Source organism: Tamandua tetradactyla, chromosome 12 (assembly GCF_023851605.1).
Source record: "Tamandua tetradactyla isolate mTamTet1 chromosome 12, mTamTet1.pri, whole genome shotgun sequence".
Classification (NCBI taxonomy): domain Eukaryota; kingdom Metazoa; phylum Chordata; class Mammalia; order Pilosa; family Myrmecophagidae; genus Tamandua; species Tamandua tetradactyla.
The window spans coordinates 91,764,171-91,790,788 of record NC_135338.1 but is presented as its reverse complement, the minus strand read 5'-3'; the positions used below and the strand labels follow the sequence as shown (position 1 = coordinate 91,790,788).

Genomic DNA, 26,618 nt, shown 5'->3' with positions numbered 1-26,618 from the left:
CTTTTGGGTTAAATCCTGCTGCCTCTGTTGAACTCAAAGAGTCTCAAGTTTGGAGAAAATGTGATGGACAACATTTCACCATGTGTGAGTGAAAGCAGGAGACAGGTAGCAGATGTTGACTCATGCCACTGCAGATGCTGAGTCATGTTAGAGCAGATGCTAAACTATGCTGAGACATGCAATAGTATAGGATTAACAAAGGGAGGCTAATCCCAAAGCAGTTTGTCTCAAGTGGGAACCATGGTGCTAATCAAAACAATGTTCAAGTGGGAGGCAGCAGAGTATCTGGGGTGGGAGAAACTTCTCTGTAAAATGGCTGGGTTTGTGGCCCAGTGCTGCCCATTCTGGAAAGGCTTGAGTGAGATCTTATCCTCCCTCTGTAGTTTTCCAGGTGGGCTGAGGGATCTCCTGAGGTTTGACGAGGGCTTTGCAAAGAAGAGCTAGGTTTATAAATAATGCATTTCCTTTGTCTTGCAGGAATTCTGGAGGCAGAGGTACAATCAGATCAGCTGTGAACAGCTTACATAGCAAATCTAATAGGTTTGTAAATTAGATTTTGTGTTCATTTGTTTTTGCTGTAAGGCAGCTATTAATCTGCTTCTCCTGTTTTTGCTGGATGGTGCCCTTCTTACTTAGCAAACAGATCTGTTTCATTTCACTTTGACTTTGCGTTTCTTTAATCACTTTTGGGGGGGCAGCTGTCGATGAAAGATCACATGAAACTGCCCAAGGTCCAGAGGCTGCAAAGATGGAAAACGCAGATGAGTAAGAGTCACTTTCTGGAAAAAGCCCACCCACTTTGAAGCCCTGGGGCCAGCAATGCGCTTACTAGTAGCATGGCTATTTTGTTGAGCAGTGGAGACCCTGCAGGGAACCAGGAATTTTGCCCAATTTCATTGTAGTAGATGGCTTGTCCAGAAGGTTAAGATGGAAAAAGAAGCATTCAGGAACTTTGCTGAGACCTCTTAAAATCTTTAAGAACTCATCTCAGTTCATCTTAACCCTGTTATTGAATATACATGCCAAATTCTGAAAGAGTGAGGCCACATGTGACCGTGCTGGGCTAGGAGCCTACGGGCCAGTCCTCGGCCAGGGAGACAGCCCCAGTATAGGGGAGCATGCAAATGCTTTGAAAGCTGCCTCCTCGCCATTGTTTGTTGGGCCATGCCTCAGCCCCCATTCTCCAATGGTAATTGCACCCCAGACCTATGATCTTACAAGCCTGAGCTTAAGGAACACTGAATAGGAGAAGGAAATGTCAGGTTATTTGACATAAGCAAAGGCCACTATTCAAAACGAAGTCCTTGCTTTTAATTTCAAAATATTTTATCTTGATCCGCGTGGGAATGAGAGGTTCAAACTATTCATGATACAAAATTTAGCTGCCCTTCCAAATTGCCTCCTATGATAGGACAATATGAGACCTATCAGGAAGGCCTGTTCCTGACTCTGAATGACTGGGGAAACTGTCCCCTCTGTCCCTGACATCATTGCACCTACATCTCCAATGACCTCTTCACCATCTTGAAGCTACAGATGAAGCTTAAGCTATGCCCGGTGCTATGGGAGTTTGTAGGGCAGGGGCTTAGGGAAGGAATTTCACCCCTCTGAGCCTGTTTTCCTCATTCAATTAGAATAATAATGACATGCCTTCTTGGAGGGGTGTTGCAAGGATTAGAAATATAAGGGTCTGGCCTAGTGCCTGACCTGTGGGAACTCCACTGATGCTTGGACATAGCCACGGCCTCAGAGTTTGATGATGATGCACTGAGGGTGAAGTTCAGGTGCTGACAGATGAAGCGGCTTCAGCTTGAAAGGCCTCTCAGACATCATTCAGCAGGTGGGGACACATTCACTGAAGAGGGATATCTCCACTCACCAATTCAACTATTTGTGTAACACACAACATGTCAACCCTGGGAACCAAGGTGGGCCCTGGGGTTACCTATTCTATTCCCTCTGTTTTCCAGATAAGAAGGCAGAGGCTAGAGACCCCAAGTGCTTTTCTCCTAAGCCCCCAGCCAGATAGCAGTGAAGCCCAGAAAAACCATGGCTAGCAGTCCAGGACTTCCTCCAAGTTTTCGCTAGGCAGTGGAGAGAGAAATGGGATTTTGCCTCTATGCATTTCAGCATTTACCTATTCCCTCTCCTACTTCCATGACCTTGTGTCCAAGAGAGGCCTGGACACCATGCTGGAGGCTCCTTAGCAAGTCTCTTCTGCAAACGTCCATGATAAAATACCTCTGCAGCACCTCCTTCCTGAGACGAGCCTGAGGTCAGGAAGCTTCTGAGGGGCATCGCCCTAGACTGAATCCACATTAAACTCCAGTTACCGTTTTGCTCCTTGAGTTAGCTCTCTATGTCTAATTTACTCTGATTACTGGTGAGGCCCCCAGCTAGGCTATTCAGAAGACATCACACAACAGGAAAGTGTTCCTGTCCCATGTACCTGCTGTAAGCCGTAGTGAAGCCTTGGGTCTTGGGTTGTGGCAGCTGAGTGTGTGTCCTGTGGCCTCTGCTCTGGCCTGTGGCCCCCTCAGAAGTAGGTGGTTCAAGGGATGCAGCCAGAGCCAGCTCATTCTTTTTCCTCATAAGGTGCAGGAGACATTGAAATCCTTACAGAATTCTAGAACCTTAGAGCTGGAGATCTTCCCCTCTATACCCTCTTTCTGTAGATGGGGAAGCAGGTTCAGAGAGGTCAATGATTGACCTATAGCCACACATCTTAATGAAGACTTTCCATTAGACACACTGCCTCCTTTCATGAAAATAACAAAACACCCAGAAGGTTGGGTCCCCTATTTCTTCTCTCAGGTCCCCTTAAACCCACAGGCTGGGAGGAGCCCTCCCTCAAAACCCTTCAATGTTCTCTCCTCGGAAAAGTTGCATATCTTTGAATCCAAAACAAATGATATCAACTAAAGGAGTCAGGATATTGAGGAGTGGAGGAGTAGAGGATGTAGGGAGAACAGAAAAGATAGTACCCACCCACCCACCCCCAAAATGAATTTCTTCTCTATGTACAAAAACGCAAACTACAGCATTGGATTTAAACCTCATCTGAAGGCATTTCATCTTTCTTAACTTGGCTGTTCTAAGATAAATGCAGAGGGCATAGATGCCTGGTTTGAACTCTTTAAAGCTCCAGAATTTGGCATCACAAATCCACTTAATCTAATTGGCAGAATCTGCCGTCAGCCCAGACAGAAGGAACTTCTGATGTGGCCCACGTGCTTTCTGTGTGCATCCACCGAGAGCAGCCTGGCGCCTCCGCTGCCTTTAAAGATATCCTCGTAACCTAGTTTCTTAGAAACCTACTAGCACAGATTTCAAGCTGCTGAATTATGGGCCATGTAAGCCTGGTGTTCTCGAGCGGGCTGTGCACCTAGAATTGTGAGCCACCCTGGGCAGACAAAGCCAGCCAGCTCCTGCATTCCTGCCACAATTCCCTGGAGTAAAATTCACCAGGTTTAAATTCATATTGAAATTCCACAAATGCTTATTTATTGAGCACCTGCTAGGTGCTCAATAAATTGGGGAATAACAAGACAAACGAGGGAGAGCCTCAACTTAGAGTCAGCACAAAAAAGAGACACTGCACAGATAATTCTATAAGAGAGGTGTTTTCAGATGGCATCCAGAGTTACAGAACAGGGCATGATGAGAATATGGAAGAGCAGGGCAGAACCACAGGCTATAATTATACTGTCCCAGTATGAGTTGTGTTTTCTCTTTGTTAAGTTCATAAACCATCGAATGACCCTTTGCTGCTAGCAAACTGCTACTTGTGGAGTTGCTTATAAGCAGGTTGAATAAGAAATATTCCTACTCTGTAGTGACTGCTAGGTTTCATTGCCAGGAATCTTGGAGGGGGGGGGAAAGATAATTTTCTCATCCCCCTTTCTTGTCTCCAAGAATGTATGTGAGTTATACCTAAAGGAGAGAGTTTGTGCATCCTAGGAGATAAATAGACCTACTTCCTTCTCAGGTAGTAACTGCACTTTTGTTCTTCCAAAGAAGTTTACATTTGAGCCAGTGTAAAAACAAGACTATTAGACTTGTCATTGTCCATGCTAACGGATCATGTCTCCCTTTTCCTGGTTTTTATTTTTATTTTTATTTTTTTCCTTTCCAGAGCCGAGGTTGTAATAAATGGCTCCTCATCGCCAGCTGTTGTTGACAGAAGTAATGAAAGCATTAAGCACAACATCCAGCCAGCCTCGTCCAAATGGAGACACAACCAGACACTCTCTCTGAGAATCAGGTACTGGTAATTACCTACAGGACAAGAGACAGGCTTGGCTCTCTTCAGCAACAAGCTGGCAAATTGCCGCTCTCAATCAATCTAAAGAATTCAGGACAGAAATAAAATGTTTACCTCCTGCTGAGGCAGGTTTCATCTGTAAGCGATCAATTGGAACTAAAAACCCCAGGCGAGTCCGGCAGCCCAGCAGGAGGACGCGGCGGCTCGGCCGGGGAGGTGGTAGGTGCTCCCTGCTGCGGTCTTAGGTTCAGAGGGGACGAGACTCGGGAGCGAAAGGGCCCTCCGGAGGCCAGCCCCCTGAAGGTGCAGTCCTTGGCTGCTGTAAGAAGACGTTCTTGTTTGGGCCGCCTGCCCTTTCTTTTGGAGGCGATGCTCCTCCACTTTGTTTTTGGAGAGCTCCCCTCTCCCATAGTCCTTTGGGCTTCAGTGGGCTCAGAGGGCAGTTCTTTTCCTGCTCTTTGCTGAGTGAGGTTTTCAGAGCCCGGCAGTCACCGTTGTTGGGGAGTGGGCGTGGGGAACTGTAGAGAAGGCATTAATGACTTCAGTGCTTTGGCCTCTTGGCTTTGATAGAGCTGTGATGGACCAAGCAAATATTGGTCAATATTGGTCAGCCATTCATGTACTGGCTTTGTGCTGGGTGGGCGGTTCACATATAAGCAAAAATATGAGAGCACAGTGTGGTAGACGCATTAGGTGTGATTGTAGCATACAGATGGCTGGAAATAAAGAGGTAAAACTGAAGAGGGCTGGCCAGGAAAGAGTTGTCATGAGTCATGGACTGTGAAGGATAATTAGGAGTTTTGCAGGTGTGTGCAGCTGCATCCCACAGGCATCAAAGTCGGAAGCATCACGGTGTTTGTGCTCAGTGCAGTGGAAGTGTGACGCGGGAGGTGGGGGGCGGGGGACAGTGAGGGTGGGGTGGTAGCCAGGACCAGATGGGGGAAGCCTTGCTTGCCCTTAGCGGTTGACCTTTCCAAGCTGTCACCATGGGGAAGTGAAGGGAGAATGATGGGCTTGGGCACAGCATTCCGCCCTGACCAGAGCCACCCAAAGTGTCACCACACTGAGCAGAGAGTTGCCTCCTCCAGTTGGACTCACTGTCAAAATGGGAATGACCCCACCCACTAGTTTTTGAGACTTCATTTGGGGACATGGAGGGGGATGGGGAATAGAGAAGAGTTAGTTCTAGCTAGGGACCTAGGAGCTATGAAACCATCTAAAGGTACTGACTCCAGTGTCCACCATTCCACTGCCCTCCTCCCCATGTGTAGGCCTCTCCTGGGGGCTCCCAGGCTGGCCCAGTGCCCTAGCCATGCTGCCCTGACAGCTGCAGGCCTGCATTACTGACCCCTTTAGCAACAGGCACTGTGGAATCTGTGAGACCACTTGTATTAATTTTCCAAGGCTGCCCTGACAAAGTACCACAAACTAGTGGCTTAAAACAGCAAAAATGCATTGTTTCACAGATCTGGGGGGGTAAAAGTCTGAAAATAAGGGGTCAGCAGGGCTGCACTCCCTTTGGAGTCTCTGGAGAAGAATCCTTCCTTGTCTGTTCTAGCCTCTGCCAACATAACTTGGCTTGTGGCTGCATCACTCCAATCTCTGCCCCTGTGGTTACCTGGCATTCTCATCTGTGTATCTTCTCTTCTGTATCTTATAAGGATGCTGATGATTGGACTTGGGGCCCACCTGGGAAATCCACGATGCTCTCATCTCCAGATCCTTGACTCAATTGCACCTGCAAACACCCCTTTTCCAAATAAAGTCACACTTACAGATTTTGGGGGAATTCAGAAGTAGATAAATCTTTGGGGTGGGGAGGGGCACTGTTCAACCCACTACCCCACCTGGAAGTGAAATCCTCCTATAGCATGAGCTCATCTGCAATCCTTTCTCCTTGTCCTGCCATCATTGGTTAGAGGAATGGACTCACCCTTTCAGATAAGAACAGGCTCTAGCCTTCATGGTGAGCCTGCAAACGCACAGGAACTTGACTGGAACAATTTGCCTTTGCCCAGGAGAGATAAAGAATTTATTTCAAATTTAGCCAGTTATTCACCCACATTATTTATAATAAAAGATTCCACAGGTGATTTGGAATGATGTTTAATAATTGATAGTAATTTCTCATAATTAGTTAGAAATTAATTCACTCACAGAGGTGTTTATTTATGGGCTTTCTGGGGATTCTCTTTGCTTTTAAATACTTTGGGGTAAGTAATTTGCAAGAGTCTTAGCGATTTCCCATCTGCATTGGTCTGTGGAGTTACATAAAACCCTCCACAGACAGCAAATAAAAACAGTGCCTCTGTTTTCCATCCAGAGGTACAAATTATTCAGCAATTTTGTTTCCCCAGTGAGACAGCTACAGATCCTGGTCATTAATAAAGGAGCATCCAGGAAGGAGATCCAGCTTGCCAAGTGTCCCAGCTGCCCTGGGTACACCTGTCTCCTAACCCTAGACACACACTGGATCACCTGGGGAGCTTCCTAAAGAGAATTAGAACTTTTCAGAAGGTCAGCCCATGTTTCTGAATACTTTACCGCTCCCCAAGTGATTGGAATGATTGAATGTGTATGACCTACCATGAGAGCCTCAGACTGCGTGCTCCTCCAAGCCGCCATGCCCTCAGACCTCAGGTACACTGGGCAATGGGGAGCCGTGGTGCAGCTTCTCACATCTGCAAAGTGCCTGCAGAGTCTGTCCCTCCAGGCTCTAGGGAAAAAGGCCACTCCCTACCCACACCCCATTGTACCCCTTCTAGACAGAGCCTCGTGACCAGAAATGAAATTAATTTGGGCAGATCTGGGCACACAATTTATTTTCTTTTCTTAATGACTTGAATCATTTCTAAAGATCTTTTGGGCGATTTAGACTGTTCTTTATCCCTTATCATTCAATGGCTTTGTGGAAATTTGTTCTAAGTAAAACTCTCAGCCAGGTTTATACGGTTTGAGTAAAACTTCGCTGGTGATTTGGAGAGAACACCCCTCCTTTTCCTGATTCCAGTCCATCCTAGCTGTATGCCAGGTGATTTGAGAAGTTTCCCCCTAAATCCAAGTCACCCTAGAGCATGGAGACTTTCACCCATTCTGAAACAACTCAAAGTAACCCTTCTCTGAGGGACAAAAGAGCTGCCAATGTGTGCACACCCCACCCTCGTCCATGGCAAAGAGGTAGGGAGCACACTCCACAAAATGGACCAGCTCACAGCCGATGGGCCATGTTCTAAAATGCTCAGAGGTAGAATTGTTCGAATACCTCTCAGTGTCCAAATGCCCACTCAGCCCCTGGGGCCACCTTGGCCCAGAGATGGCTTCCTTGGAAGAAAATGAGGCTCCTGGGGAATGAGGGGCATACGACATCCTGATGTCCCCTTCCTAGCTTAGGATCCCTTGTCAGGTGATGACCCTAGAGCCCCCAAGTGGGGGGGTGCAATGTAGGTGACTAGCTGACTCCATTTGCCCAAGACTGAGGGAATCTGGGACCCCAGACTCTCAGTGCTAAAACTAGGCAGTCATGACAAACCAGTATAGAGTAGCCACAGCAATCAGCTTGGCCACCACAGTGGCCTCTGGGGTATTTCTGACCAGCCCTTCCCAAAACCGCTTCACTGAGGCATCCAAACTCAACTTGTTCCACCTATTTCCTAGACCGGGGCACGGTGAGAAAGGAGAAGCTAGGATTGGCAGAGGGCAGCTGGCAGCAGAGAGACTTTTTCCTCATGTGTGTTTGGTTCCTGTAGGAAGCAAATCTTAAAGTTCCTGGATGCCGAGAAGGACATTTCTGTCCTCAAGGGGACGTTGAAACCTGGAGACATTATTCATTACATCTTCGACCGCGACAGCACAATGAACGTGTCCCAGAACCTGTACGAGCTCCTCCCCAGGACCTCTCCACTGAAGAACAAGCACTTCCGGACTTGTGCCATCGTGGGAAACTCAGGGGTCTTGCTGAACAGTGGCTGCGGGCAGGAGATTGACATGCACAGCTTTGTCATAAGGTAATGGCAGCCCTTGTCCCAGTAGAGTAAATCAAGAAACACTGGTTGTGTTAGTCTCTTCGCAGGGATTCTCAGCTTTGGCCGTGTATTAGAATTGCCTGGGGAGCTTTCAAAAGCCCCAGTGGCCAGACTGCACCCTGGACCAATCAAATCGGTGGGGGGGATGGGAGCGTGTGTGATCCAGTTGATTCCAGCACACAGCCAAGGCTGAGAATCGCTGATCTAGAGCAGAAATGGACAAAATATAGCCTGCCACCTCTTTTTTTGTAAACAGAGTTTTATTGGAACACAGTCATGCCCATCATTTGCATGTCATCTGTGCCTACTTTCACACCACACATCAGAGTTGAGAAATTGGGCAGGGATGAATAAGTCGCTACAGAAAGACCTATGGCCTGCAAATCCTAATATTCATCATTTAGCCCTTCCCAGAAGTTTGCTGAATCTTGATCTAGAGCCTTAGAAAACCGCCTGGACTGGCCAGTTGTTGATCCAAGTTTGCAAAACTCTTTTAAGTGTCCCAAAAGGTCGTGCTCGTCAAGTAATTGTATTATCCTGTGGCCAAAACCCAGGAAGCAAAGAGAAGAAAGAAACTTGGATTTTGTACTTGACCATCACTTTCACAGAAACATCAGCACTTACTTTTCAGTCCCCTAGGACATGTGGACACAGTTACTCATGGTTCTGACCCCTGACCCCTGACCCCTAACCCAGAAGTCTTAGAAACAAGGCACTGCCATTCCCTGGTCAAAAGTAGGGCAGACAGAGCCTCGAGTTTCGAGTTTCGTTCCAAACAGCTCCCAGCCCTGGCAGGACTGCCTACCATGTCTCACGTTTCAAAGAGAGCTTTGTCCCAGGGCTTGCATGTTGAGCCTCCCCAAATCTCTGGGTATGGGAAGATACGAGGTACTTACTCTTGAATCCTCTTTGATTGAAGAGACACCACAGCCTAGCAGCCAAAGTCATTTTATTTTTATTTTCCTTTGCTATGCTCTGTGTGTGCCTGGCATGTCCACAGGTTAAGTCCCTACTTTTCAAAGCCCTGTGGTCTAAAGATTGGTTGAGAGAGGGCAAGGTGAGTGGAAAGGAAGCGTCTGGAAGGCAAAGAAGGGGCAAGGGTTGGGTGGGGTGCGTGTTAAAGGTGAGGGCATAGAGCAAAGGATTTATCCTAGTGGGGCCAGGTCACCCGTGGGGGTCAGACAGGATTGAGGGGGTATGGGCCTCTCTGACCCAGGGTGACACACACAAGTCCTGCCTCTTACTTTGTCACAAGGAGTGAGTTTTAACAGTGACCCTTCTGTGCTCCACTGGGCCCTGCCCCAGGACTTCACAAAGGAAACAGCAAACTCTGGCCAGCAGTTTCCCTTTAGGACAGCTACACGGCAAGGTGAGCAGCATGGCCTTGAGAGTCCAGTGCTGGACCTGCCGCTGTTTGTCACACAACCTGAGCAGTCGCTCCCCTTTCAGGGCCTCCATGTCATCATCTGTAAAATGGATGGATAGGACTGACTAGTTATAAATACTGCATGCTGCTGTAGCCCAGTGCTTCTCAGACTTTAATGTGCATGCAAATCCCCTGGGCTTATTATAATGCAGATTCATCGTGTCTGGGGCGGGGCCTGAGACTCTGCATTTTCAGCAAGCTCCCAGGGGGTGCCGCTGCTGCCCTTCTGTGAACCACACTCAGAGGACCACAGCTGTCACCTACTCTGCCTTCCTCCACGTCCACACCCGTCTGCACATACTAAGAGAAGAGGGATCTTGAATGCCAAGGAGAGGGCAACTCAAAAAAGATGCAATTGCCCCTTGGCCTCTAGGTCTGAGCACGTGGTCCCCAGAGACCTGCATGTCTCTGGGGTGGGCCTGAGGGGTGCTGAGGACAAGGAGACAGGGCCTCACACCGTACAGCCCTCATGTCTGATGCTGGGGATGTGGACTCCTCCAAGTGCTCCCATCCTAGGGATCATCCTGTGCCCTCCACTTGGAGACGTTTTACAAGCCGCAGCCCTGCACGATGAGTAAGTGGAGTGTGCCGCAGGGGTTGGTAAATGAGGTGACGTATATGAATGTGCACCCCTGCCCCCAGAAGGGGCACAGGAGGTATTAGTTCCATTCCCTGACTTTCTTGGGAGCTGGTCGAGGTCCCCCCACCATTCAGCATGTGCCTCCCCTGTGGCATTTGTCTCTGAATGTTGTCCTCTGTTAACCCCATGTCTTAACCCCCAGGTGCCCCCAAACTGTGAGTGCCCCCAAAGCAAAGTGGGGTGCCCACTTCTGGGTCTCTGGTGCCCAGGCCGTGCCAGGCACTTGGGTGGCTTTGGTGAAATAACAGACAGCACGAAGGTCCTGACGGAGGGGTTCTCTGTCTCTGCCCATCTGTGTTTTCATTCATTCCCCCTTGTCCCGTGTCCTGGGCGCCTCCCCGGTAGGAGAGAGTGCCATGTGAGGAGCACTGAGACCCTCAAACAGTCAGCATGGGGAAAACAAGCACATCCACAATGACATGTGTTGTGGGGGGACACATTGCATGCAAAACACAGTGAGCTGTCAAAGCGTGGGGCAGCCACATGCTCCCGGGGGATTCAGAGCAGGCATCAGGAAGAGGCGGCCTTCCAGGGTGGCTGACTTTGGCAGGTGAGACTGGTGAGGACAGGGAAACAGCAGGAGAAAGGCATGGGCGCCAGAAGGTAAATTCCTGGACCTGGGAGGCTGTCTGCCTGATCAGGCTTAGGTTGCACAAAGCCCTGGTGGAAGTTGAGTCTGAGTCCGGTTGAGACAGGAGGGCCGGTCCCCATGAGGTCCCCGTGAGTCTGCAATGCCAGGCTGGGGAGAATGTGCCTAGCTCAGGATCATTTGTGTGCAGAGTAAGTTCCCAGTTGGCTGGGAATCAAAACATCATTGTGTGACCACATATGCACGCATATGCACACACACACACACACACACCCCTTCCATAGGGAGAAGCCTGTGTACAAGTGCCCTTTCACAGACAGACCCTCCTCCTCATCACTCTGTCGGGCTGTTCTGTTTGCATCCAGCTTGGCAGTGAGGATGGTCAGGTGCAGGGACCTACAGGCTGCACTGCTGGGCAGAGCCGGGTCATCTGTCGCCCAGGCAGTCTTGCCCAGTCTTTCCGGGCATGCCCTCCTCCTCCTGGGCCTGTGGGGCTGTGCTGGGAGGATCTGACTCCTCTCCGGCAGAGACCCCTGCCCGCCCCAGCGATGCAGCCCACCACAAGGACCCAAGGTCGAGAGTCGCTTTGGGAGACCTGGCCCTCTGGTGGGAGAGGCGGCGCCTTCCTGCCCCACCCACCCCCATGGAGAAATCAGGCTGAGTGAGCAGGAGCACGTGCAGGGGGGCACACAGGCAGCGCGGCCCCAGAGCATCCTCAGTTGTAAAGAGACACCCAGACCATCACCACTGGAGAAGCCTCTCCTGCCACCCTCTTGCACTTCCGCAGGTATGGAGGCCTATGGCAGGCAGGGGCCAAAGTTGAATGACGATGGCTCTAGTCATAGGTTTCTGCGACCCCAAGCAATGGGACTGGCCGATACCGTAGCTGGGGCTGTGTACCCTGGCCCATCTTCCCCGACCACCCTGAAGCCTGCCGAGGGTGGGCTGTACCTCTGCCGCACCCTTTCCCTCCTGCAGCCCCTACTGGCCCTGGATAGACCCCGGTAAGTCTGAACTGCATAGAATCCACCCGTCCTGGCCTCTCCGGACCTGGGGGTTGGCCTGGAAGAGGCCCCAGGCCCTCAACAAAGTCTTGGAACTTGGCTCAGCCTGGCCTCAAGGCAAAAGGGGTGACCAAGAGCTGGGTGGCCCAGGTGGGCAGTGCTGCCCCATGTTCTGAGGCCGGGGCGCCTGAAGGTGGCCCAAGGCAGTTCCGTCCCCTTGCAGTGTTTAGGCCAAGTCACAGACAGGAAGGCCCTCGGGGTGGGAGTGGGGAGAGCGGGCATTTCAGGGGGTTCAGTCTAAAAGAGTGAACAGGCTTTAGGTCAGACCTGCCTGAGCGTGGATCCTGGTGTCCCCTGACCAGCTCTATGACTTGGGCAAGTTGATTCACACACTCTGGGCCTCAGTTTCCCCATCTGTATCATGAGGGTGGTTACAGCTCAGTTGGTGTTAAATGCACTCACCTCTGGGAAAGGGCTAGCCGGTGGCTGCCACACTCCAGGTGCTTAAGAAATGTTCATTTTCTTTCTGATTATCCTATTTTCTCCCCAGTTGTTGAAGGAGGAAAGTCCTTGCTTAAAAGGAGGGAGAAATTGTTTCTTTCTGAATCTCATCATTTAGTCACATCCCCAGCCTCTGTTCTCTGATTTCTCAGACTTTTCCATTGGCCAAAGAGCTTAGCCACCATCTAATCCTCCATGCAGGCAACAGCCAGGCGTCCTTGGCACTCCCCCACTGCCCCCCTCCCATCGGCCCTCAGCACAAACCAAAGTCCATGTGCGTGCACCCAGGAAAATGGGAGTGTCCCCCAAGAAGGTGACTTCTGGGGGAAATAGAGGCTGTCCCCTGCACCCCACCCCCCAGGGATCCTGACTGGTTCAAAAAGAAATTACAGAGGCCTCTTAACTTGTCCTTTGTCACCCAATTCCATTCCCTCCGATACATGCTGCAAGTTAGTTTCATTTGCATTTGTCTAAAGTGCAAATCTGCCTAAATCACTCTTCTGCTCTAGACCCTTCAATGGCTCCCTATTGCCCTAGGAACCAAGTTCTTGAAACACAGACCCCTGCCTGCCTCTCTAGCCCCATTATGTCCACACTCCCCACACAGGCAGAACAAACCACTTGCCTTCCCAAATACTCATGGTGTTTCCTAAGAGCCCTGATTATAAGACCTACTGGATGAGCTTGTAAAGATAGATATCAATTCCTACCCTCACCTGTTGAATCTGAATCTCCAGGAGAGGGGCCTAGGGAATCCATCGTGCATAAATGAAACTCTACTCTGTCATCCTTCTAGACATTCCTAGTGGTCACCACTCTGGGAATACCACCTGATACGCCCCATTCCCTATAAATGTGTGACAGGGTTAACATTTATTGAGCGCTTACTGTGTGCAGCAGTGTGCTGAGTGCTGGGTGTCTGGTGACTCGCTTAACCCCAGTGAGGGAGCTACTGCTGTGACTTATAACTTTATAACATTTTAAAGAAACTGTTTCAGTTATTCCTTCCTCCTTACAAAGGTAGCTACAAGGAAGCACAGAGAGGTTGAGCAAGCAGCCCAGAAACACACAGCTGTGTTTTGAACCTGGGGGTCTGCATTCCAAGCTTCCCTTCTATCAACAGGTGGGTCCAGCACCCTCATCTTGCTGGCCGAGAGCCTGCTTGCTTTTTGCCTCCTCTCCTTAATCCTAAATCGGGGCAGCAGGCGTTTTCTGTCCCCAGGGTCCCCTGGTAGATGGTAGCAGCTCAGCCACCGCTTGCGGCAGGAGAAGGAAGGCTGACAGGTGGGAGGTAGCAAAGGCGGGAAAATGCCCTGAATCTTTGTTTGGGAGTGAGGAATACCAAGGAAGAGGCAAAGAATGGGATGGAGATTAACAGAAGCAGCAGCGTCTCGGTTTCTGCAAAGGGACCGTGTTGCCTCGCTTTCCGGCAGGTGTAACCTGGCCCCCGTGCAGGAGTATGCCCGGGACGTGGGGCTCAAGACCGACCTGGTGACCATGAACCCCTCGGTCATCCAGCGGGCCTTTGAGGACCTGGTCAACGCCACATGGCGGGAGAAGCTGCTGCAGCGGCTGCACAGCCTCAACGGCAGCATCCTGTGGATCCCGGCCTTCATGGCCAGGGGCGGCAAGGAGCGCGTGGACTGGGTCAACGAGCTCATCCTCAAGCACCACGTCAACGTCCGCACCGCCTACCCCTCCCTGCGCCTGCTGCACGCCGTCCGCGGGTGAGCCGCCTCCGGGGGGCAGGGCGGGGTGCCGCTGGGGGCGGGGTGGGAGCACGGGGGGGTGGGGAGAGGGAGGAGCACCCCTTCGCCAGCTGTATGGCCGCCGCAGGTCATCTAACTTTTCTGAACCTTCATTTCTTGAGAAACGAAGGGGTCTGGCAGATGGGTTTCATTGGGGGAGCCACTTCTGACCACTGGGCGGGCCTGCCTGGAGAGTTGTGTTGAGAAGGATCCTGAGGTTGTGGGGAGCTCAGTGGGAGCAGATGCCAGAAGGTGGGAGGGGAGATGGCTGGAGGGTCCCATACCTGCCGGCCCAGATAGGCGATTTCCGAGGAAGAGAAGCAGGATCAGGTGGCCCTTGCCTCATGTACCCTGGAACAAGTCATCTTAAGCTCTCGGAAACTTGGTTTCCTCATCAGTAAAATGGTCTGATACTAATATTGTAAAGCTATGAAGGTTGCATGATAAATATGCCTAGAATGTCCAGAAAAAAATGAGCAAAATGCCAGTAGAGACGCCCAGTCAATGTTACCTTCGTAACAACCATCATCTTCATCACTCTCACATCTCTCCTTCCCAGTGAAATTATCTGCATAGCACAGCTGCCTGGCTGGGCTGAGGTCCCCAAAAGAGGGTCTGATGAGGTGCGTTTTGTCTGCGAGGTCCTCTTCCTGGGATGGAGGAGAAGCTTTCATCCAGGGACTGGGAAGGAGGTAGGAAGAGTTCAGGCATTGGAATCCCCTCCCCAAGAAGAATTTTGAGGAGGATCAGAATCAAGTGAGGTTCTCCTGTTACCTGTGTGTCTCTAACTCCAGAAGAGTTCCAGAAAGATGAATAGAGGGAATGCTGAGGAGGGTCTAAACTACTCCTGGAACAAGTCCGTGCTCCCCGACCCCGCACGAGATGAGGCTCTTCGATAGCCTCAGCCAAGCAAAGTTGTAATTGCCAACCTCCCGTTTGCTTCTTCGCACCCATGTGACATGCAGGGACCTCCCGGGCAGGCCCTTGGTCCAAGAAACTGGTTAGTAATGATTCTAGTGCTCGTCCACAGCAACCACCGGAGAATAGCTGGACAGTAAGCACTCATTCGCTCTATTACAGTTCCCCAGCACCGTGACATAAAATCAGCAGTCATTTTATTATTTCTCACAATTACTGTTGGTCAGGAATTCAGCGAAGGCTCAGCTGGGTGATCCAGCATAGGGCCTCTCACCCAGTTCCCAGCTGGTGGGCGGGCGGAGCTGGAACGGGGATGTGGGAGCATCTGGGGACTGACCACCCCGCGTGCTGTCTCCTTCTCCCTCTCCCTCTCTCTCTCCCTCTCGCCCCACTCTGTGTAATTTCAGGGTATCTCCGTGTGGTCTCTCTGCATGGGCTGGACTGGGCTTCGTCCCAGCCTGGTGGCCTGAGGGCAGGCTGCTGACACGGTAGTCAGAGGCTGCAGCAGAAGCTGCCTTGCTTTTTAAGATCCCATGTCACTTCTCTTATCAGCACACCAATCACAAAGGTGGCCCAGTGTCTAGGGGAGGGAACATAAAGCCCACCCCTCAATGGGAGAAGTGTCAAAGAACGTGCGAACGTGTTCTAAAACCTCCACACCTGCATTCAGTAAACATTTATTGAACCCTGTTCTAAACACTGTGATGCACGTCAGGAATAAAAAGAAGTCCCCGCTCTCAACCAAATGACAGATAAGTAAACAGATAAGATACCTTCAGATGGTGCTATCAGGAAATTTTCCCCTGGGAAGATGTTAGTTTGAGCTCAGATTTGAGTGGTGAGAAGGTACCAGCCGTGCCCAGATCTGGGGGAGGAAACTTCCAGGTGGAGGGACCCTCAAATGCAAAGGCCCCGAGGTAGGGGCACGTGGTTGAAGCAGAGTGAGCAAGGAGCAAAGGGCGAAGGGGTATGCGATGATGTTGGCACAAGGGGCAGGGGCCAGAAGACATGTAGCCCTCGTGGGCCGCGGCGAGGTGTTTGGATTTTTATTCCAAGTTTGAGGAGCAACCATGGAGGTGAGGGACAAGGTCTGGTTACGTCTTTAAAAGATCTCTCCTCCTGCTATGTAGAGAATAAATGATCGGAAGACAAGAACGGGAGCAGAAATATTTGTTGGGAAGCTGTTGCAACAGACACAAGAAATAATTGTGCTTTAGACTAGAAAGGTGACAAGGGGATGCAGCAGTTTGGTTGGTTTTGCTATAAAATTTCAAGGTAGAGGCCACAGGAGTTTGCTGATGGGTTCTATTTAAGGACCATAAGGGGTGAGAGAAAGAGAAAAATCCACAGTGATCCTTAGGATTGGGACTAGAGGAACAGGTGGATGGTGATGCCATTTTCTGTGATGGGAGAGGCTGGGAGAAGCCCACATGGGGCGGGGGGTTGTTGAGGAAACAAGCTCTTTCTTGGGCATATAATTATAAGATGCTTATTACACACACACACACACACACACACACACACACACACTTCTGACTTCCCAGCTTGGGATCAGGGCCTCAAACCCATTGTCTATCCAACCACATGGCAGATCTCGATTTTGCTCTAAGAACATGAGAAACCCCGGTGTATAAACCCCCTGCTGACAGCGGGATATTGGGTTGCTCTTCAGCTGGGCCCTAACATAACTGGTGAGACCCTGGGAAGCCCTTGAGTCACACACCAAGGATTCTAGTTGTCCTTAGTGGGCATCCAGACATCAACCATTCCCCCGGCAGAGACCTGGAGAGGTTCAGTTAAGACGCAGCCACGCTCGTGGCTGATGGAGCCAGCCAGAGTGGAACCTGAATGGACACAGAGCCCTGGAGCCACATCCTGCATCCTGGAGGTTGACCAGTCAATTCCCCTTTACCATCTCCACACATCCTCCCTGTCACAGAGACCTCAGCAACCCTAATCTTGTGGGTTTAGGCTCCATGCCTCATATAGTGTTTCTTCCTGGAAAGAGGAAACTATGTTGATGGTTTTGGGGGGTCTGGAGGGATAAGGGAAACAGAGGGGATGCTCTTTGATAAAGTGAGAGAAAGTCCCCTGGTCAGGAGGGGATGGGTAACCACCTGGAAGGAACCTGTGAAGCCAGAGCTATTTCCAGCTATAATTGGTTCACTTTCATCTGTCAAAATAGCATTAAGCAGCAGTAATAAGCCCTTTAAACAAACAGATTATTAATTCTGAGGTTGCAGCATCTTCTTTTGCAGGAACTCCTGAGAAGAAATAGCACAGGAGAGAAGGGTAAGGTGGGCCTCTGCTTTTATCAAGGAGAGGAGAAGGAGGAGGTCAGGGAAAGGGACACCATTGTCCCTTTAGAATTCCACCAGTGATCTTCTTCCTCCATGGGGCTACGGACCTCATAGGGTCTGGGGTCTAAGAGGGCATCATTGAAAAGGTGGGCAGCGTCTGCAGTGAGAGGAAGGGCATGGCTCTGTCACGGTGAGATCATATAAGGCTATCTTAGTTTACCAGGCCTGCTATGACAAATACCACACCACAGTTTGGATTAAACAACAAGATCTCATTGTTGCATCGTTTGGGGGGCCAGAAATCCAACTCGATGGACCATGCTTTCTCCTAGTCCGTGGCATTCTGGTGATGGCGCACCACAATCCTTGGCATTCCTTGGCTTGCATCTCTGTCTCCGTCACTTGGCTTCTACTTCTCTCTCTCAGTCATCTGTGTCTCTGTCTAGATTTCCTCTCCTTATTAAGACTTCAGCCTTAGGGATTAAGTCCCTCCCTGATTCAATTTGGCCTCATCTAAATAGCATCTTAGAAGACCCTATTCACAAATGAATTCACACCTTAGCTAATAATGACATTTTCAAAGGCCCTATTTACAAATGGATTTCCACCCACAGGAATGCAGAGTAAGACTTGAACATGTGTTTTGTTGGGGAGGGGACATGATTCAGTTCCAACACTACAAAAGGATGAAAAGGCTGGCAAGGGATGCAGAACCAAGCCACATGAGAAGAGAACAAGGGGCTTGTAGAGAAGAAGACTAAGGAAGAACATGGCAAGAAGCAAGGTGCCCTAGTATCAAAAAATGTGCTTTGGAGATAGGAGACCTGGGTTCAAATCCCAGCTCTTTTACTTGCTCAGTTGCATGACTACCTTGAGCAGATTGCTCATCTCCCTGAGTCCTGCTTTCTCCATCTCTACCCTGGGGAACTCTCCCTACCTCCAAAGCTGATCCAGAGTAGGCAGACAATAAATCATGGTCATTGTGATTATGGCAGCTGCTGTCAATCACCTGAAGAGCTAACACCTGGGAAAGAGACTAGCCTTGTCCTGCAGACTCAAGAAGTAGAACTAGGACCAACATGTAAAGTCACATGCCTGCCATGCCAGAGACCCAGGTTCCATTCCTGGAGCCTGCTCATGCCAAAAAAAAAAAGTAAAGCTGCAAAGAAGAAAGTACATTTAGACTCAGTTTGATGAAGAATTCTCTAACAGAACAAGGGACTAAGTTAAATTAGACTATCATGAATTCTTCACCTTTTAGTTCAAATAATGGACTATAGGTTGCAGAATCATCTTGTTGCCCTTTTTTAAAAATCTATTGCCCAGTAACCACCCTGTTTATGGGAAGAGTAAACTTTTGAGGTACCACTGTATCTTCATATTGCAAATGAGGAACTTGATGCTCAAACAAGTTCAATGATTAGTGGAAGGTCTCCCAGCCACTAAGTTGCAGAACCAGTAACTGAACCATGTTATCTGGCGCCAATACAATGCATCGGATGCCACAAAAGTTTGCATCCATCCAGTTTGGGATCTGGGGCCCAAAAATCTCAGGGAGCTGGGGGCCACCACTCCGGAGAAATGGGCTTGGTAGTCCAAGGCTGGGTAGCTGCATTTCAAGACTCCACGGACACCCTGCAGTTGTGCAGAGCACGGGGCAGGTTTCCCACCTGGTGAGGCAAGCTGAAAGGGCAGAATACCACAGAGTCCCACCAAACACCTGCCAGCTCCAGAAGCATAGCACAGTCTTACTGAAATCCCAGTTGTGGTTCTCAAGTGGCATCTGCCTCTTGACCTCTGCCTTGGCTACTCAGACTCCCCCGGCTGCCCCTTCACATCCAAGCCATCTTTGAGAAGAAAAGCAGGTGTTCTGAATGATCCCACACACAGCTTGTAACACAGCAGGCGTGTTCATGTGCAATCAGGTGCCTCAAGGGCTCACTCAACATCACCAAGCTGAACACTCATGGGAGGAACTGAGATACCCTAGTAGTAGCAAGTAGGGTTGCCATGAAGACCAAATGAAGTCATCGGTAAACATTCCCTCTCCTAGACCTCAATGTTAGTTCACGTCCATCTGAAACTTGGCACATTGCAGAGCCAGTGAAAAGCCATTTCTTCTCACATCAAGAAATCTAGGTGGGGGCCAGGTCCTACACTTAATCAGTCTCGCAGCTCACATTTTTTACTATTTTTAGGCTACTTCTTCTCACCAATTATTTAATTAAGCCGTAAGTGCCATGAGGCAGGGCTGATGCCACTTTCCTTCATGCAGCGTTCCTGTCCCTTGCCCAGGGCCTACTACTCAGAAAGTGCCACATGCCTGGCTGGAGGCTCTCCAGAGAACTCTCCAGGGAACTCAGGCTGAAGAAGGACTTGTAGGAAAATAGATGAGGGGAATGTATCACCATAGCTAATACATGTGTGCCAGCACAAGCATTTACTCATGTAATCAGAAACTACCATTATCCTCATTTTTATAGATGAGAAAATTGAGCCTCAGGGACTAAGTAGCTTGAGCAGAGTCTGGGAAGGGACAGATCTGGGACTCCCACCTTGCTCCTGATGGCCACCTGCCCCCTCCATTACACAAAACCAGCAAATAGTGTCAAGGACCCCAGAAGAAGAACATCCGACAGACAAAAGCCAGAATGAGTCTGAATCTATGTATTGAGAAACTCAAAATGGGCTTTGAAAATTGGATTTTGAGTAAGAAGAACCAAAAAGATAGAGGCAGATGGTGTCAGGGCTACCAAGGAGAGAGGGAAGATGGACCCCTCCACTTCTACCCTGTATCTGTCTTCTCAGTAAAAGTGCCCTGGGCCACAGTGGCTCAGCAGGCAGAGTTCTCACCTGCAAGGCCAGAGACCCGGGTTCGATTCCTGGTGCCTGCCCATGAAAAAAAATAATAATAATAAGTGCCCTATCATTTACCTGGACAGGTTAATGAGGCCTTTAGTAGCCTCACTTTCAGTCCCACCTTGTTAAGCTAAACCAGTTGTTCTCAAAGTGGTCCCCAGGCCAGGGCAGCATCACCTGAGCACTTGTTAGAAATGCAGATTCCCAGGCCTACCCTCCTGAGTCAGAAACCCCATGGGTGGGGTCCAGCAAGCTCTGTTTTAACTGGTCCTCCAGGTGATTTTATGCCCACCCAAGTGGAAGAACGAAGTTTCTCAACAAAATCAAGACCAATCAACATTCCAGGAGAAAACTTGGCAGCTGACCATGATCTTCACCAAATAAGGTGGAATTGGAGATGGGTGATCTTTGCTTCAATGTTCTAACCCCAGGATAAAGATGGACACCAATGAGGATGATGTCAGCCCCAAGCCAGAACCTCAAAAAGGTGATCAGCCCAATGGCTCATGAGCACCGAAGGATGGAGAGGCCGACGTCGAGAGCAGGATGTGCTCTCTGGAAAACCCTGGGCACCCTGGAAGGTCTCCTTTCCTAAGGAGCATGGCAGACAGACAGACGTGGGGGACAGTGTAGTCACTTCATACCTGACTTAATCAGCTACTTTGACAAAGCATTTCTTGAACAGCAGGGAGAACTGTGACATGACTAACTCCTTGAGGAATAAAAGGGAATGAATATTAACTTCCATCTCGGAGCAACCTTGGAGTTTCTGTTTTCATCCCCATTTTGCTCATAAAAAAATGTTGTTTCCGGAAATGTTAAGTAAGTTTTCCAAGTGGGGAGGAGAAGGGAACTAGGGTTAGAACCCACTTGTGAAGGCTTCCGTGGGTAGATCCCTTCTGATTGTCCCCTGACATTTAAAGGATACTAACTGAGTCATGCCCACCATGGGGAGATCTCTATGAGTTTCACACCAGACTCAGTCCTTGTCGCCATTTTTATCGGTGATGTAAATGAGGGCATAAGGGTCTGTATGTCAGATTCACCAGTGGTGTGACTTTGGGGGATACCGAATATTTGGGGCCACAAAGGTGAATCCAAATATCTCATGAGCTGCTGAAGCAATGAGCTAATCTCAGAGGAACACAATTGGTATGGACAAATGCAGGACTCCGTACTTAGGTGAAAACAGCTGGGCAAGTACAGAAGGAAGAAGAGCATCAATCTTAGGAGGTGTGTAGTTGCTCAAAAGGATGACACGATCTTAGGTTACAGCAGTGGGCATGTATCATCTTCCAGAGCCAGGGAGGTCAGCAATGGCCTTGTTTTCTCTTCATGGTCAAATCCCACTTGGAGAATCAAGTTCAGTACCATCCTGGAGAGGGACCAGGGCAGAGAAATTCAAAAGTTGAAGGGTTTGGGGAAAGGAGAAGGCTCCAGGGAACGTGAGAACATTCTTTCTTTGTTCAGCAAATCCTTATTAAGCACCTACTTGACTCCAACTGGAGGAGTGCACAGATCAAAAACAGAAGGTCCCTGCTCTTGTGGGGCTCACAGGTTTGGCCTGTGAGGTTCCAGGTGTAGAACCAGGACTGGGAGAAGAACTGCCCAAGTAAAGACCATCTGCCTTTTAACAGGGAGTGAGTTCGGCAATCCTGGAGGTGTTCAGGCAGCTGTGAATGCTACTTACTGGGAACATGGAGAGGGAAAGCCACATCCTACAGCCCAAGGGGAGTTAAATGGCCTCCCTTCCCACTCTGAGACTTTGATTGCATGTGTCTGTGAGGAGAGAGCCTGACTCACAGCATTGTCTCAGGACTGCTGTCCATCTGATACAGTTGGTGAATCCTGGAGTCACGGTGCTCACGACGGGGAGTGTGGAGGAGAGGCTCTGAGCAGGAAGCTCACCCAGCCTGCAGTGCCCACGAGGTGGGCTTTGGCCCCCTGCCCTGGCCTGGGCACACATGCAGGTTTCCAGGGGGCCTCTGTCTCCGCCAGCCTGCAGTGTGGCACCGCGCCCGGCAAGGGAGGGCAGGGGAGACACTGAGGCAATTGAGGATGGCCGCGGGAAGTGGGAAACTGGTGGGCAGCTGGCAGTGAATGGCTCTAATTCAATTACAACAATGGAGGAGGCTGTGACCCACAGCGAGGGCGGCCTCTAGGGCGGGAGGGCGGCGGCTGGCCCAGGCGGAGGGGGCCAGCCTGGTGGGGCTTAATGAGGCGCCCACGCGTGCCAAGCCCGGGCCTGCGGGTGGCACCGCTCCAGCTCGCCGCCCAGCCCGGGTGTCAGAGCGGGCCCAGCTGCCGCCCGAGGTGGGCAGAAGCCCCAGGGCCAGGCAGCAGGCCTGGGGAAGGAAGAGAAAGATGCCCAAGAATGAAGGCAGAGACCAGAGCAGGGCTGTGGTTCCTCCCACACGTGCCCATTGCAGCACAGAGGCGGGTACTGAGGCCAGCGGCCCCACCCTCCGCAGCTCCCCTCAGGCTCCTTCAGTGCAAAGGGAGTGGGGCGAACTGGGCCTGCCTTTCTAGAAGTCTCTTATGTGGCCCTGTGTTACATGGATAGGAAAAGGAGGGAGGTCTAAGATATAAAAGCAGAGGCAGCGATTGGCATTGGTTATCTTGTTTTTGTTTTTAAAGACGAGTCAAGCGAAGCTGTGGGAAGAGAGAAGGAACAAAGATATCTGTGTCCGACTGTAGTCAATTAGTTGTAACTTCCACCGCCCGCAGACCAGCCGGCATTGGTTTATTTTTAATGAATTGTCTCCTCGTTCTTTGAGAAAAAAAAAAGTAGCCGTGCGCATAGTAAATGGAAAAGTCCAAATAGCTTAAAAGGATGCAGCAAGAAGTAAGCCTCCACTCCAGGCCGCTAGCCCTCCTCTGCTGGTTGTGTGGTGTGTGTGTGTCCGTCCAGAAATATCCCCCTTTTTACACGTAAGCACCTTGCTAAACTCTGGAAATTATTCCATATCGATCAACACATATTGCCTCGTTCTCCTTCTCGGCCGCCTTTCGAGCTGCGCTGTCTGTGTACCATGATTTATGTCATCAGAAGCAGGCATTCGAGGTTGTTTCCAAGTCTTTCGCTAATATAGTCGATGCTACAGCAGTCAGCCTTGCCCTGATACCTGCGCACATATGTGCATCCATAGCCTTGCCTTTTAGGCATAGAATTGCTAAAACGGGAGGCAGATCCACGCGTTGTTAATTTTTATAGATATTGTCAAATCTCCCTCCCTAGCCATAGGTACCGATTTACACTCCCTCCTACAATATCGAGAGCGTCTGTTTTCCCACGACCTCACCAACATTGTTTGTATCAGCATTTTTTATCTTTGCCAATCCAGTAAAAATGGTATGTTATTATTGTTTGAAATTGGATTCCTTTAATTATGCATAAAGGTTGAATTTTATGTTTTCCCTGCTTGGATTAGTATCCATCTAAATTCCAGAATCTAACTACAACTTTTCAATCCCTAAGAAATGGCCTTGCTGGGCCCCTGGGGACAGAAGCGAGAGCTGTGCCTGAACTCTGCTCTCTCTCAAGGCCCTGCGGGATCTACCCTGTGGCAAAAGCCCCTCAAGCAGCAGCATCAGATGTCCTCTTCGTCTCTTTGGGTTCATGTCCTTGGTCTGCCTTTTAGATTTGCAGACCTGGCGATTGCCTGAGGAGGGTTTAGAATGAGGCAGGGCTCACTCAGCTCTTCAGACGTTGCCCCCAAAGTCTGCGCTGGCCTTTGCTTGCTGGTTTCCTTTGATTGCATCATTAGATAAGAATATGTACAGCACCCACTGGGTGTCATGCACTAGGCCAGGCTGTGGGAACATACAGTGAGGAAGAAGCAGGAAGTCAGTCCACTTTGTTCCTTGAATTTTAAATTGTAAGGGAGGAGACAGGTGAGTAAATAAGTAAGTACATGTAGCATGATAAGTGCTAGGTAGGGCAGGAACGTCGGAGCCACCCAGGGAGGTCCATGAGTGGACGCTGAAGCTGAGACCAGAGGAAGAAGTTGTTGGCCATGCGTCCACGGGAGGTGGTGGTGTTCTGGAAGCAAAAGGCCTTCCTTGCGGCAGCATGGCATGTGGGCCGGCGGGGAGGAGAGAACAGCTGGAGAGATCTTCAGGCCCAGATCACAAGGACTCCCAAGCCTGGCTGAGCAACTGTATGTTAGCCCACAGGCTCTGGCTGTGCGTCGGGGGAGAGTTTGCAGTGGTGTGGTCAGATGTGAGATTAGCCGGGCTTGCTTGAGTGAGAGCATGGGTGTGGGTGAGCGTGGAGGCCCCTCCTCAAGCATCCCATGGCTTGACTAGCTGTGCACCCCAGTCCCAAATGCTAAGTCAAAAACCCCCGGTCTCCATCATAGTAGCTTCATCCTGAGCTATCCCCCAGCATACCAGCGCCCTAAATGGTGCTTCCTAGGAAGGGGGGGCAGAGGAGAGGCTGCAGAGGCTGGTGCTGGGAGTCAGAGAGTTCTGAGCCCCACTTTGCTAATGATCTTGCACAAAGCCTCTCCAAGTCGCTCTTGACAACCACTTCTAAAGCATTTCTGCTCTTGAAGGACCGTCTGAGCTATATCCCGCAAAGTAATTTTTGCTTCTTGGAGAAAGCACTTTTTGTCCCTTGCCATGTGCAGAGCCAGGAATCCAGCCAGAGGGACAAATGTGCTTTAGAGGGGATTTTGGCAATCCTCATTTATTGTTGTCCGTGCTCATGAAATACAGTGCTTAATCGTCACAGCACTTGGGGTAACCAATTTGAAAAATAATTACTGCCTTCTAATTAAAATCTCGGGACTGGGAAACTAAAGGTGCATTGTCGTTACAACTTCCCGGATGCACCCACTAACCTCACTGGGGAAGGCAAAATTAATTAGTGTTTTGACACCCAGCTGTTATCCTAAGGAAAGATTCCACAAGTTGACCTCACACACAGACTCTAAATTGGCCAGAGCTGCTGAGAAGACATAAAGGAGATCGAGAGTGATTTGTTCCTGCATAACTCAGTCAGCTTCTTTCACAAGCTGCTCATTAGACGGCAGCCCTGTGTCCCTGTCAGACTTTACTCAGGAGTTCTGGTCTACCTGCGGAGGCAGAATTGGGAATAAGTGGGTCCCTCCGTGACCCCGGGCTATCAATTCATTTTGGAGCCTTGTTTGCTGTTGACACCTTTCCCAGTTAGTGATTCTGGGTGAAAAGCCGGGCACCAGGTCCGACAGGTGGGCCTTTCTAGCCCTGACTGGCTGGCCACAGTTAGAAAGCTGCTTGCATTGCTAGCTTGCTCCTTTCTTCTTTTCTGCTTCTTTCCATTTGAATGAAATATTTGGTGAGCACAAGTGAGGATAAGTCAGGATAAATAATTCTAGGCTGTTATAAATAACAAACCCTGGAATCTCATTGGTTTAGCACAACAGAAGTGTAGTTTTCCCTCTTGCAAAGTGCAATATGCATTGGGAGGGGCTTTTTTCCCAGCAGTGACTTGGGATCTAGGATTCCTCCATCTCATGACTCCACCATCTTAATATGAGACTTTGAAGTTCTCAAGGCAGAGAAAGAGAAAGCGGGAGAACCTATTTTTGAAGAACCTTGCCCCAGAAATGACCCATGTGCCAGTCATGTGACCCCAGCCCAATCTCAGGAGGCTGGGAAAGGGAGGGGAGCACCTGCGGGGATCCAGGTACCTTCAAATCCTCATTCAAAGGAAGGAAAGGCCTGGCCCCTGCTCTTGGGAAGATCACGATACTGTTTCAGGGGGGAGACCAAACCAGGTAGTAATGAATCACCAGCCACGTTGATACACACGGGAGCAGTAGCAACAAAGTGTACAATAGGTGGAGGTAATGAACTCAGTGGCTGGGGAAAAGAGGATGGAATGAAGGGAAGGTCCAGGAAGACGTGATGCATGTACTTAGTTTTGGGGAGAGAAAAGAGAGTTCAGCAAAGAGATATGTTGGGGAAAGTCATGAGGGGGAGGGGGAGGCAGGGAGCAGATAGCAGGTACCTGTGTTACCTTCAGACACACCTATGAACCATCTTACACCAATGATGACATTTTTTCTCCCCCTTGCTAGGCATAGCATTGATGGTCTGAAAAGCAATTCATTTCTGAAAGCCTTGCAGCGAGACTACCAGAAAATAAACAAACCACAAATCCCTAATATGGCATTGGGCCAGTGTTAGGCACTGAATTCACTCGGGGAGAGAATGTCAGTTTGGTGCTCACGTGTGGCTGAGCAGGGTCAGCCACAGCAGCAGCCAGCTCACTGCAGCAGCCTCCCTTACACAACACGGGGTGAAAAATGCCCGAGACCCAGGAATCAGGAGGACTGCATTTTATCTGAACTCTAGCTAAC

At 49.9% G+C, this 26,618-nt stretch overlaps 1 protein-coding gene across 1 annotated transcript in view; it reads left to right on the top strand.

Moving 5' to 3' along the window:
• ST8SIA2 (ST8 alpha-N-acetyl-neuraminide alpha-2,8-sialyltransferase 2) overlaps positions 1 to 26,618 on the top strand; it is a 69,178-nt gene that overhangs the window by 34,166 nt on the left and 8,394 nt on the right. Inside the window, exons 2-5 of the mRNA XM_077124115.1 lie at positions 478 to 540; positions 4,136 to 4,264; positions 8,011 to 8,268; positions 13,880 to 14,173. Of these exons, the coding sequence (XP_076980230.1) occupies positions 478 to 540; positions 4,136 to 4,264; positions 8,011 to 8,268; positions 13,880 to 14,173 (744 nt within the window). The remainder of the gene's footprint in view (positions 1 to 477; positions 541 to 4,135; positions 4,265 to 8,010; positions 8,269 to 13,879; positions 14,174 to 26,618) is intronic.